At 38.4% G+C, this 14,233-nt stretch overlaps 1 protein-coding gene across 1 annotated transcript in view; it reads right to left on the reverse strand.

Moving 5' to 3' along the window:
• Positions 1-4,498: 4,498 nt before the first annotated feature.
• Positions 4,499-14,233, reverse strand: part of LOC139735679 (uncharacterized) — a 28,355-nt gene continuing 18,620 nt past the window's right edge. Inside the window, exons 9-17 of the mRNA XM_071646427.1 lie at positions 13,741-13,903; positions 12,375-12,521; positions 11,838-11,967; positions 10,981-11,176; positions 10,533-10,772; positions 9,276-9,417; positions 7,142-7,237; positions 6,145-6,309; positions 4,499-4,983 (exon numbers count right to left, since the gene is read on the reverse strand). Of these exons, the coding sequence (XP_071502528.1) occupies positions 4,835-4,983; positions 6,145-6,309; positions 7,142-7,237; positions 9,276-9,417; positions 10,533-10,772; positions 10,981-11,176; positions 11,838-11,967; positions 12,375-12,521; positions 13,741-13,903 (1,428 nt within the window). The 3' untranslated portion in view covers positions 4,499-4,834. The remainder of the gene's footprint in view (positions 4,984-6,144; positions 6,310-7,141; positions 7,238-9,275; positions 9,418-10,532; positions 10,773-10,980; positions 11,177-11,837; positions 11,968-12,374; positions 12,522-13,740; positions 13,904-14,233) is intronic.

Raw genomic sequence — 14,233 nt, forward strand, 5'->3', positions numbered from 1 at the left:
GTGGCCGTGCATCACAAAACCCACAAAAAGTGACAAAGGTTGATTTTCAAGTCGGCTTGAGAATGGCCGTACTTTGGGTCAACAGTGTCCATTTTTCAATGTCCATTTTCAGTTTTAGTTTTTAGTTGTTTTTTCTTTAAGGGTAACCCTTCCTTACTTGCATCTGATGTTCGGAAACATGGAAAGTTTTTTTCACCAGTCACTGTTCTGCAATGCCATGTTTTAGGGTTGAACTTTTTCCTCCTTGTTTTCTACGGTCATGGTGCATTAAAGTGTTAATGAAAACTCACAAAAACTAAGTAAAATAAACAGTGGTAGCTCTGACACTCTAATATGATCATGAATAGACTGTGCTTAACAAGTACAAAAGGATTCAGGATTATCTGACAATCCCTATCAGGGGCGGATCCAGGAATTCTGTAAAGGGGAGGCACAACTAATATTTCTGATGCCACTTCCGGGTTTCATTTCATTTTTTTTTTTTTTTTTTAACAAAAAATAAAGGGGGGCGTGCGCCGGTTGCGCCCCCCTCTGGATCTGCCACTGCCTATGGTAATACAGTCCTTAAATCATTAGCATATAGTTCTAAATCCCTTTTCTGCCCAATGTATGGGATAGTAGGCTTCAGTAAAATCCTGGACTTCGAATCCTCTCAGAAACATTCTAGTACATGTGTAGTTTGGTCTTTCTTTCTCGTAAAAACTAAGCAGGTGGACAGCTGTCCAGTTTGGACAAGTTATAAGTTATTTTTAAGACCAAGAATGCCTTCTTCACCCAGACTCAAAAGTATCTTCCAGTCTCTATGTGTTGGTTTTGTGATGCAAGGTCAAATTTGCTTTCCTAGGGATGCCACCCATTATGACTACTTTAGCCAAAGAGTGAACAAATGTCAAAAGTGAAGGTGATTGCCTTTTATTTTCTAAATGCTTTTTCTTTGGGCTTGTTGGCAAGGAAAATTTGCATATTAACTTTTAGACCCTCAATGAAACCAGGCTGAGCAATAATAATTACTCTACAGCTCTCATTTTGTATCAACTTCCTTTAGAACTGAATAGTCTCTGAAAAGAAAAGAAAAATCAAACTCTGCTAGTCTTCTGATCAAGGCATAGCTAGCAGAATCTTAGCCGCATCTTCTGAAATTCCTGTCTCCGACGCGGCCTATTTATAGCAAGTTAGCCGTTTTCAAACAGAAATAGGACAGAAAAATAATAATATGTGGATGGGTAATCAAGATGTTTATTGTACGTGTACCATGTATACATATTTGACTTTGAAATGTAAAACTTTTTTCTACGATAGGATATGTATTAAGCTGATATACTTAGGATCACTCCTGTATAGCCAATTCAGAGTGGGAATGTATTTGATGAATATATATTTGGATGTTACTAAAAGCAATGGTAAGCAGACATTTCTTTCTTTTTTTCCAATGTATAGACACAGATTAGCAGGAGGGAGGTATAATACCAGCAAACTCTGACAATACCAGACTTGTGTATGTATGTGAACATTATTAATTATACGAAGGAATGACGGCAGTGTGTAGGATTGTAAATGGTAGGCTGTTTTAAATTGGACAATTTTCTTCTCTCTGCGCTGTCTGAGAAACGTCAGTGTCGCTGCTCGCAAGATTCAACGCAGCAGAGATACAGATTCAGACGATTCATTTCCAAAAATTGCCCAATGGCAGTAGTCTTCACGCAAACCAACGTGCTGCAAAATACAAAAAACATAACAAAAGAAAAAAAAATCTCGCACTGACAAATCTGTAAATAGACCACAACACAAGCACGTATATACTTCAAATTTATCTAAATAAAACATTGTATTTCAATTAATTAAAACAATAGGACAAGTAGAATAGTGGCAAGTATATTTTATGAGATGTTCATGACAGACGAAAAAAAAATGTAGAAGCACATTAGTTTAGTGCTTGGAATTTGACTTATTCATGTACTGCACGCTGCACTAGGAAATAACGCAAAAGAGAAACAAGCTTGTATTTATTGTTTCATCAGTACAGCCATTGATAGGTTGGAGGAATCTAAATATGGTTTCTGATCTTGTATGTTGACATTGAATTCTTCTCTAAGTCTCACACAATCCCGTTTCTCCATGAACCTTTGTTGTTTTTTTCTCTATGTCTCCTAGTGTGCTCTCTTCTCTTGGAACAGTTTTGCGGGTGTTTTGACGTGATTTCAATTATCCACTTCAGTTTTGCTTTGTGTGATACAACTTTTTTCCCTTCAACTTTTTTTTTTCCACTATTGTCAATAAATTACAAGTGGAAATAACTTTATGCCGTCTACTTTCTGTGTCTCCTTTATTCAATTTCTGGCCTACCAAAACACACTATCACCACATTACTATCTGCTAGCTTGGGTGTGTGTGGCTGGGTGTGACTATGTGTGTGAATGTGTTGCTTTGCTGAAATGTAAAATTTGTCTGGCACTTCCCTCTTACACGGTTCATGATTATTCTCTCGGCCCACTCTACTGCCAAGGTGAAGGCTCAGTTTAACATACTGAACAAAACCAGACTTTCTAGGGGGAAAAAAAATGAATGATTCCCCCCCCCCCCCCCCCCCCCCACACACACACACACAAATGATGATATTGATAATGCAATAAACAATCGATTCAGGCAAGAAAAATTTGGGTCACTTGGAACAATTTTTAGTAATTCGGCCACGGCCATCCAGGCATAGGTGTAGCTGCAAACTTTATAGTGTACTATCTTGCAAGATCCTTGCACATTGGACACATGTATTGCTCAGACTTGCCAAATACACATACAATCTTCATGCTTGCTTGTTGTGCTAATGAGGTCAAGGTTTTGGAGTGCAAGGCCAGGGTGTCGGCCATAACGGGGTCATCAGCCCTGACAGGACCAGAATTTATTAATTTTTTCCAGACGCTGGACGAGGCAAACTTCCCAAATCAGAGAACTCATTTGTTTACAATGACTCCGCACAGACTTACTACTGGTGACAGAGGCTTTCAAATTCTCTCTCACTGTGGCACAAACAATTTCCATCTCCTGTACAAAAAGGGACGGTATAGTATTGATGGAGATGAGGATAAGGCTTCTAACTTTTTGTGAGATACCAAGAAACCACTTATGAAATATGTATAGTACAGAGCATACCATTTTAAGAGGAATTCAAACTTTATTTGATGAAAATCGGGTTTGGAATGGCCGAGACATCAAAAACAAAGTAAAACAAAGCGATCGTAATAAAAGCTGATTGCTCTGTTTGGGATATCTCAGCCATTTCATAACCACTTTTCATAAAAAAATGTTGAATCCTCTTGGAATTATCTGCTCTTTCATATTTCATAAGAAGTTTTTCATTATCTCACCAAAAAAATTTCAGGAAAGGCATAATTTACCATTTGCATATGAAACAAAAACACAGGATAAGTGCTTTAAGATAGTTCTAAAGTATGAGTTAGGGATAGAAAAAAAACCACTGTAAAAATTTGAATCAGTAAAAATCAATGATAAGTATTGCAAAATACATAAAATGTGAACAATAGTTATAATAATGTTTCCAGACTAAACCGTCTACAGTTACGGTTTATTGAGAACAATGCTGATATCTCCTTATATTTTAGGCCTTATTGTGAAAATTTTATATGGTAGGATGTTTTGTGGTACAACAGACCTACGCATATGCATCAAATGTGATATCTTGAACATTTGTTAAATCACTGCCCCCAAAGGTAAACAGGACCTTTAATATTAGAATGGCACCAAATACTTCAGAAGTCCCCTCACAAAGCAAGGCATGGTGTTAACTCTGGGAGGGAAATTTTGGTCTACTAAAATTGACTGAAGGCTTTGGAGAGCAACATACAGTGGAAACTCGATATAAAATGGGCCTGACACATACAACAAAACCTCTTCATAAGAGGGTGATTGTGCAGGTCTCCATTCGGATTCTCTTTACTACAATTGTACTTTGTAATAGAGAAACCTATTATAGCCAAGTAACTGTCATGATGTCGGGTCCTTATTGTGAGGGCCCCCTTATTTTTACTTCATCAACAATTCGGCACAAGGGTAGTTGTTAGAGCTGGAGGAAACTGACGTCACTTCATAGCGGACTGGTATGGGGGAAAGTCGGGAGTACCTAGATAGAGTCGATACACATTCATGTTCACAGCCCTTAAAAAAGTACTTTTAGGTACAATGTAGTTCATTTTGATGGTCTTTCAGGTACAGTTGTACTTGCTTATATTCAATCAAAGTTGCAATTTTTGTTTATGCAATCAATGCATACCCCCTCTTGTACAAATGCTATTACACTGTACACTACAATCATGTACATTATTTTAATTCATTACTTGCACAACTGATATAACTGAAATGTAAGCTTTAACATTTGTGATATTGTCTATCAGTGCAGAAAACATTGCAGAATCACAATGTGATCCCCCCTCCTGACCCAATCCCCCCATCACTTAAAAACTCCATAACAGATAAAGCACAGACAGTAAAGAGTGACTTTAATTAAGAACATTACACATGCACTGCACTGTAAAGTTCACCCCTAATGCATCCATATACTTGCTGGGCTAAATCAACTTAAGGTTTATCGGATTTGAACTTGTATGGAATAAATACCAGTCAATATCGCTGAGTATGACATTGCAACAGTCCCACACACAGAGGCCAGTGTAATTCAACAGAGATAAATGGAATCATGTACACTTTATTCATGCACAAGTAGTTTTAGGACAACATTGCTCTTCAGCATATCTGCAAGGGAATGCACTGACCAGCACATACAGCACTGCAAGGGGTTAATCGATCTCCATGCTTCTGGGCATCATAAGTCGGCATCGTCGTTGGTAGGGTAGGGGCGGGCCTGGACCCAAACACACACATCCAAGATGCAAGGTGGTGGCAGTGACTTCACAGGGAGACTTGTGAAGTTGACTGGCCTGTCTCGACCCTGTGTCAGCTCAGCGCGTAAAGCTGTGGGAGGCATTAAAGGGGAAGGACAATATTCAAGATAAATGTTATTTCTTCGACATCTGATCATCATCCTCCATTCCTTGCTCTCTTGCTATCTGCTCTCTTGCAACAACACAACAAATACATCCAGTGCTCATCATCTTTCTTTCTTTTGTGCTTGCTTTCATAGCAGTTGATATTCTGAAGGTTTTGGCTTGAAAACAGAGTAGAATTAATCCTTTTTATAAAGTTCAATAAATTTGCAGTAGTCACACAATTACCACAATAACACGAGGTGTAATGAGTGGATCATACAGGATGCACAGTTCATCCAATGTCTGGTGCACATACATACAGTTCCTACCTTGGCAGGTTAGTTCTAAGAAGAAAACTTGTTGCTGGTGATCACACAGCTAATGGTACTTTTTTTTAAATTCCACCTAAACCTGGCACCCGCTATCAAGAATCTTGGATGTATCCTTCGGACCTTGCAGGCTCTATCGCATATGGATAGGTTGACCTACCTTTCCTGCAGTTTACATACATAATGATAGTGTGCAAGACATCAAATTCACTAATGCGGTCATTTGAAAAATATGGACAATAAAATGCCTCCTTAACGCATGAATCCAAAGAACCCCACTCACTACAATGAAGTCTGGTGCCTGGTCGAATGCTCCCGGGGGATTCTGATTTGCCTTAAAGCCTGAAAGAGGAAAAAATTAAGCTCTAGAGAGCCAAGAGAAGGAGAGAGAGGGAGGTAGAGGAGAGACAGGGAGGGAAACAGGGGGCAGAGAGGGGGTGGAAGAAAGAGGGGCAGGGGAGAGGGAGAGGGGCAAGGGGAGAGAGAAAAAAGGGCAAAAGAGCGATGAGGAAGGGGAGAGGGAGAGAGATGGAGAGCACTTAACCCTATTCTAATTGGGCTATTTGAGATCAATTTTTATTTGGGGGAGGGGGGTCAATTTGACATGCATGCACAAAACATTACGTAACTTCAGAGCGGTGTACCCGGATGTCGCAACTTTGGTCTCACAATATGCGGGAGACTTCAAAGAATAAAGTCATGAAATGACACTGCAAAATCTTTGCGTGTTGTGGGATCATCACATGAAATGTCAAGGAATTTGACCCTTCTTCCCCCCCCCCCCCCCCCCCCCCAGTTAAGATAGTGTTAAAGCACACCTGCGCTGATTCTCGACTGAGGTATTTGACTCTGGTCGTGGAAGACCTTAAAGGACAGGATGTCGCCGGTGTCCCATCCTCGGCTGTTCATCTCCATGGAGACTGCAGAGACAAGCGCCTTCACGGCAGAGTGGAGGTTGATCTCAGTGGTATTTGGCTGGGGGTCTGTGAAGGAGCCAAGAGGGTGTGTCTCTGACTATTAAAATTGATGACTACCAAGACATACATTCAAAGATAAATGAAATGAATATGTGAATAATCATATACGAATTTATCTACCGATCTATCAATCTATCCACCTGTCTCTCCCTCCATCCATCCATCCATCCATCCATCTCAGGATGAGAAGCAACTCTCCCAAAGGAGCTCCACACAATACTACAAGTAAACTATTTCATTCTTCCATTAAACAGTTGTCGGCACTAAGGTACTTTTTAATGTGGTTAGTTAATATCTAAAGTACAAAAATATGGTAGCCATTGAGAGTACACTCTAGCCTTCACCTGTGTAAGAAATTCATTAAAAGGATTAGGTATCACATGCAATTTTATGTTTTCCCCTCATACAGTTTTTGCTGCTTTGTTTACACACATGACCAGTCCATCAAAACTAATACTGCATAAAGATTTACATCTACAGTGTACTTTGCAATGATTTCAGATAAAACTGCTTAAGGCTTTCTATTTACACATTCTAAACACGAATTATATGCTGCAGCATTATTGATAGCACATGCTATTCAGATGAGGAAAGAAAAGTTTCTTCAAAGCATGATTCTCATTATGTTAACTGCCATTTTAGAATTGTAAAATTTATATAATCTCTGTCATCATTTTACTTTCCTGTCAAATGAAAATCATCATGAGTACTCCTGAAGAGTTCCAGCAGAGTCAACATTTTTGTTAATTTTTTTTTTTTTTTGCATACAAGGAGCTTCAGTCTGAATCAAGCAAAAAAGATTCAAAAGATAAACAGAAAAATAGTGAACACATCTCACCAACTATTGCAGAGATGAAGGCCACTCCAGACTGACTGCACCATGCCACTTTCAGCTCCACGGTAACACTTTCTTCGGAAGATACAGCCTCAGAATCTTGACATAGGATGATAAGATAAAATCAATGGACAATTAATTGATAAATCAAATGGAGAAGTAGCAGGAAAAAGTGTTAGTAATAGTAGAAGCAGTAGTAGTAGTAGTGGTGGTGGTAGTAGAAGTAGTAGTAGTAGTAGTAGTAGTAGTAATAACACACGGGAGTAGTAGCAGTGGTGGTAGTAATAGTAGTAGTAGTGATAGTAGTAGTAGTGGTAGTAGTAGTAGTAGTAGTAGTAGTAGTAGTATATAGTAGTAGTAGTAGTAGTAGTAGTAGTAGTAGTAGTAGCAGTAGTAGTAGTAGTAGTAGAAGCAGCAGTAGTAGTAGTAGTCGTAGTGGTGGTAGTAGAAGTAGTAGTAGTAGTAGTAGTAGTGGTAGTAGTAGTAGTAGTGGTAGTAGTAGTAGTAGTGGTAGTATATAGTAGTAGTAGTAGTAGTGGTAGTAGTAGTAGTAGTGGTAGTAGTAGTAGTAGTAGTAGTAGTAGTAGTAGTAGTAGTAGTAGTAGTAGTGGTAGTAGTAGTAGTAGTAGTAGTAGTAGTAGTAGTAGTAGCAGTAGTACAGATAGCAGTAGTAGTAGTCTAGTAGTAGTAGTAAAAGTAGTAGTAGTAACAGTAATAATAGCAATCATACACGTAGTAGTAGCAGCAATACTTGAGTAGCAGTGGTACAATTGTAGTAACAACATTGATCTATGGCACATTCTTGAGGTACAATGTGTACTGGGGAACATCAGTACAAGACAATTTGATAACAATTATATACAAAGTTTTAACCTTATGGAGGTAATATTCACACCATACATATGATACACAAATTGAGTGTGAAAAGCAACAATCTATAACTGATGTTATTCAAAGAGAAGTTTACATCCATTGCTGAGGAGAAATCAAGTGAAAAATAAGGACAACCAAATAGGCTGCCAATTCTACCAAATTATTAGTGGTGAAAGATTTGAAGTTCCATGATGAAGTCTACCACACTGATCAGGTACTTTTGAGTGAACCATTCAATCCACAGAGTTTTCTCAATGATTTCTTAAAGAACTGTGTTGCAGAAAAATATGCTGTCTATGTGTGTTTTCATTTGATCAATTTGACACATGAAAATATAATGCATCTGTAGGCAGAGCTGTTACCAGTAACCAGTGTAAACAAATAAATTTTATCAACGTATTGCAGTGTCAGTATTATGTCAGAACAAGCAAAAGTGTATGTGACATCTAGAGAGTAAGAATTTGATGGACATTTTATGCTTCTTTCTCATGTTACATGGAATACTGCTGTAACATTCCACACAACAGGTCACTTAAACACCTGTGACACAGTGATCAAAGGATTACAGAAATCTTCATTAGCATACAACTTTGCAGTGGATGCCAAACAGTCACACTCTGCCTCACATAACAGGGTGAAATGGAGCTCTTACGTACCGCAGAGTAGCATATTTCATACAATACCTGAAGACATTCTACCTGTCAAATTGGCTGATAGCTCATCTTGTGACTTGCAGTTGAAAGCGCACTGCCGCTGTTAAGCTGGGCAATTCTTTTTTGTGCAAATATGGATACCGTAAATGCAGAAATTTTCAGGGTACATTAATTTTCTCATATCTTCTTCTGGCTAGTGCGAATTCTAAAACCTACAAAATTTCTGGACAGTTTGAATGGGTTGACAATTGCACAGTGTGAATTAAACAACCCGCAGATGTTTTTGAGCTGCTCAGCGTGAAAAATTAATCATGCGAAGATATCGACGTCTACAGTAGTGCATGGGTGACGTCACCAATTTACATTGACTTCCATATTAAACTCATGATCAGCTCGTAGCTTTTACTTTGCACCATTGCACGCTTCCGACATCACAATAAACATGCACAATAAATCAGTTACAACCACGCATTTTACCATCAACAACTTCAACCTTTAACAATCATCTTCTCATTGAATAGAGTGCCTCTATCTTTCACCTCATGCAAAATCTTGCACCATCGAACTTGTGACCATTCATTATTTGTATAATGTTGCCATCAGTTACTCACATTGCCATGTGTGCTTATCTGTGGCAGCAACCACATGCCACTCCACCAGGGCTCCCCTGGGTAGGGACGGAACAACAACGTAGTTCACAAGGCAAGGAATGCTGGGATGCTCGCCGCATAACTCCTGATGCTCTTCTGCTGCCTACAAAGAGAAATGTCATGGACACTCATATTCTCATATTCATGTTTCATCTGTGTCAAATACTTTTGACCTGACTTTCAGTCTATCATACATGAAATGCACACAGAAAATGTGCCAAATACATGACAACAAAAATTGGACTGACGACTAAGATGTCCTAAAAATGATCATGTATCAGTAATCGTATAGGTTTTGATATCTGACAGCCAAATATTCTCTCATGCCAAGAAGTGACAATCTTCAAGATGTATAAGACACTGTTGATATATGTCAATAATTCTAAGAGCAAATATGATTTTTTTTTCCATGGAAACACACAAAAAAAGAAATGAAAGAGGAAATGGAATGTTATACAATATTCTAAAATCTTAAATAAAGTTGCTCTCCCTATGGTTTAGGCAGATGCATGTAGAGTTTAACAAAGAATGCTCTTAAAAAAACAAAAACAAAGACTGATATAAAGATGGTCTCTACCAGTCTCTGACTCGCTTATACTGACAGCACTGCAATATAACAGCAACTTGCGAATATAACAAATACTTGCAAATTTCACAAATTTTACAAGATGAGAAAATACCAACTCTTATCCTGACCAGAATGTGATGTGCATGCCTATATGTACTGGTACACAGGTACATAGTACATAAAGATGGTGCGTGGTAATGCAGTTTAGAAGGCTGAAGTCTTGGTGCGCCTACTGTGTGAAAGAATGGATGCGTACACTTCTTGACAAAAATGAGTGACTGATACCTATTACTCCATTTACTTGCTGTACTCCATGATCGCAAATTTATAACCACTTCTGAAATTTTCAGGAAGTCCCAATTTGCAAACAAAGTAGACTTTTTAAGTGTATGGTAACACAACATTTGCGCCTGTGACAATTGCTCCGGTCTTATTTTCTCCAAGGACTTAAGGTTTAAATAGGGTTAGGGTTGTGATAGGATTTCAGCTTTTGTTCGATGTGAGGATTAGGATTAGGGTTAGGGTTATGTTTGTGGGTAGAATTTGTGTTTGGCTTGGTGTGCAGATACTACCTGAGAGTTTTTGTCGCAGGAGCAAATGTCATGGCACCTAAGAGTATACAGTTAAAGACTAAAGGTTATGTTACCAACCGTTTCTTCCTCCAGAGATCTCAGCCAGTGGTTTCTGGCCGTGCCTTCCAGTTCCAGCTGCGTCAGGTAGCAGGTGGCCACCACGACGTCCCTCAGGCCTAGCCCGCGCTGCATGGCGGCTAGGACTCTGGCTACGCTTCGTAGGGACAGTCTGCTCTCTGCATTGATACCGCCCTCTATCATCCCCATGGAGCTAGGGCACAGGGCGATTATACCAGCGCAGAACACTAAGTTCCCAATCTACGAAATCAACCCAAAAGAATGAAAAAAGAAAAGAGACGTGACATTTTTTAAGACCATCACACAGGTACAGATATCTTTTGATTTCTTTTATATAAATCACTACAATGACACACAAATGGGTTAAATGAATCATATTAAGCTGCAAAACTGATTACCAATGGTACATTTACAAACAAAGTTAAACAAGTAACCTTTACTGACCCACCTGTACGGCCTGGCTGTAAGGGCCTATGTTAGCAGGAGCCCAGTGCGATAAGCCCTGAACATGCATGGTGTTCCTGTAGTGAGCAGGATCCCTATCTTCCTCACCCCTGCCCTGCCCCTGAGGGGGTGGTGTATGGTGGGCTAGACAGTCCAGCTGTAGTACTGTGCCTTCTGGTAAACTGGCCTGAACACACACCCTGTGTATACAAACATACAGAGTATTTGATGGGAACAGGTTATTTTCAAATAAATATTTGCTGTATCACACCATCCCCTAGGTTATTCTCATACAGCAGGTTACAGCGTTGTGTAGTGCCATCTTATGTTTGTGAAATGTACTTTAATTATGTATGGTTATACATTGCTCTAATTATGGCAGCAAAATTTTAGCAAGTGGCAAATAAATATCCAAGTGTCAATTCAGCACTGTTTATGATTTGCCTAGCATAATAACAACAATAATGATAATGATAACAATAATAATATACTGTACTCCTTTTTTATTGTAATCACTATCAAGGGAATAATATACAGTAGAAAGAGTGAGGCTGCCCCATAAGATCTGTGCAAGAAGTGTAATTTCTAATCTTTCCCTACATATATCATTGATAATAATGGCAAAGGAAGCTTGCAAAAGCTACAGGGCTTTGAGGGAATGCAAAGGAAGAACACACATTAGATGACAGCATAACTGCATTGAAGGAAAAAAATATTTTAAAAAATGATGAAATAAAAAACAATAAAAATATTTTAAACATGGCTAGTTTCAAATTGGTACCCCAGGGTACAATTAACTGCATCATCATTCTATGATTTTACATTGTAACAGAATTAAGAAAATCAAGCTGCATGGATTACCTTGCTGGTGGATTGAGTGAGAAGTATTTGCAGTAAATGGAGTTGATGTGGGCAAAGTCAGCCATGTCTCTGACATAAAGGTGAATCAGTACGGCATCTTGTAGACCATATCCCTGACTCTGGAGCTGTTCTTTTTGGATGGGAGTTAGAATGAACAGAGGTGATGTCATTTCCTATGACTTTTCTTTTTAAATCAACGATAATATCACATTACTACTACAAGTATTATCATTATTGTCTATCCTCCCATCATTATCAGTACCATCATTTCCATTAAAACTATTGTTATGCATCACTATTTTTAAGACAATATCAACAGACAGGTATTAATATACACTGGCCAAGGAGTGATAAATTTACTCAAGTCCTTTTTAAAAGCTACATGTCTTTATATATTCTTGCATTCACTTTATAAAATGTTTTTCTTTATGCAAGAGCAAGGTGATTAATAAAAATTTTGTTGTTTTCTTTTTAGAAAAATCACATGTTTGGATGAGTCAGGGTGTGAAATTCACCATTTGCTAAGTCCCAAATTACCTTTGAGTGTTTCCATGGCAACCTCTGTGCTCTGCAGGACAGAGGAGTCACTACCGCAATTTGTTTCGCTGGATGCCCTCACACCAGACACCCAGGCAAAGCCCTGGTTACCATGGTTACACAATGGGGGCTGGCAAGTTTCCAATTCTGAAAATGTAGGTAGACAGTGTGAATATGCATCTTTTCATTTCAACACTCTTTAGTCAACAGAATGGTTTCTTGCTACGGAAGAATGAAGACTCAATGACTGCCTCTCAATGAATAAGACATCATAATGGCAAGAAAAACTGAATCAAAGAAGTCATTTCATATTGAAACAATAGGCAAAACTTTATGTCATCATCCAACAACAGAATTTGAAAATGACTGCTATAAGAGTTCACAGAAAATATTATTCTCAGAGGGTCCACAATATTCACAATAGAAAGATAATAGTTCAATTTCACATTCAATTCTTTATCTTTGAATTAAAGAAAACTAAAACTAAATTTTAAGCATTAAAGTGCTAATGTGATTGTCCACCAATGGCAAATTCATTCAAAGAGTTTGAATAAACAGCACTTGACTCCGACAAACAAAAAGGAAAAAAGAAGAAGACTTTTACCCTAAAAGGGCCGATGCAAAAAGTTGGACAGAAACCCTGGGAAAATATCTAAAAAATGGAATTATTCCAACATGCAATCTGCCACAGTCAATGGGCATGGAGAGTGACTGCGAGCTGGTTGTATACATGATACATGGAAACATGGTACGCATCTATGGTTAAACTCTTTTCAGTTCACAGATGGATTAAATCAATGCCACATGTAACATGATCGTTTGCTGAGCAACTCTGCATACATTATGGCAAAACTAGAAATGAACTTTGAACTTTTATAAGTAAAAGAGATGGACGACCATAAATCACATTTCAAATACCTTCAGTCACATCTGAGTAAATTCAAAACACATGTGTACTCACTTATGATGCACTCACATCAATACACAAAGACAGACATAAACACATGTAAGGATACGTATTCATACCAAGGACAGATAAGAACAACAGTGCACAGAGAATGGAAAGGTACAGTGGCACATGAGCTTGAAGTGAGAAGAGATATATATATATAAGTGTCCTTAGGACAAAATACATTAAGCATTTGAGGGCACTTATCAGCCTTCAACATGGCAGTACAAATGCAAAGGAAATCTGGCCCCTGTCGTATAAAAAACGATGCAATCAAACATAAGACAGAAAATAAAGCATAAGTCAAGTATCAGCCAATCAGGATTGAGTATTCTGAGACTTCTGTTTGTTTTTCTGACTTATGTTTAACTCCAACTTCTATGCGACAAGACCCAGGAAATATGGCTTTCCTCCTACCCTCGTTGAATGGGCAGTTGATGTTGATGTTGATGATGGGATGCTCGAGAGCAGAATTTTTGCTTGGAGTCAGATCAGGAATGTCCAGGTCACTACAGAGAGACTTTCCCCGCTTCATCTTGATGTCTCTGATTCTCTCCGCAAAACTTTTCTCTTCCACAATCTATGGTGTTTGAGATGGACAAATAAAAAAAGAGAGCATTAATTTTACGATTAAAAAAAAGTGTGCCTGATCTACTTATCAACCGCCAGACTTTGACAACATACCTAACTATGAAAGTATATATTATATCATAACATCACTAATGATTTTAAAGATGTGTTGTGAATAAAGAATTTTTGTTTCTTCTTCTGGGCATCCTGGCTGTCCTTTGCAAGCATCTCGCAACATCAGTTCAAAAAAAAAAAGAAGATGTCATTGCACATTACATATAACACAGCATGAAAATCAGCTCTACCTTCACAACAGTCTCCAAGTTTACATTAGGATGAA

Source organism: Diadema antillarum, unplaced genomic scaffold (genome assembly GCF_040938485.1).
Source record: "Diadema antillarum isolate AM-2024a unplaced genomic scaffold, OU_Dant_1.0 seq00000590_RagTag, whole genome shotgun sequence".
NCBI classification, from domain to species: domain Eukaryota; kingdom Metazoa; phylum Echinodermata; class Echinoidea; order Diadematoida; family Diadematidae; genus Diadema; species Diadema antillarum.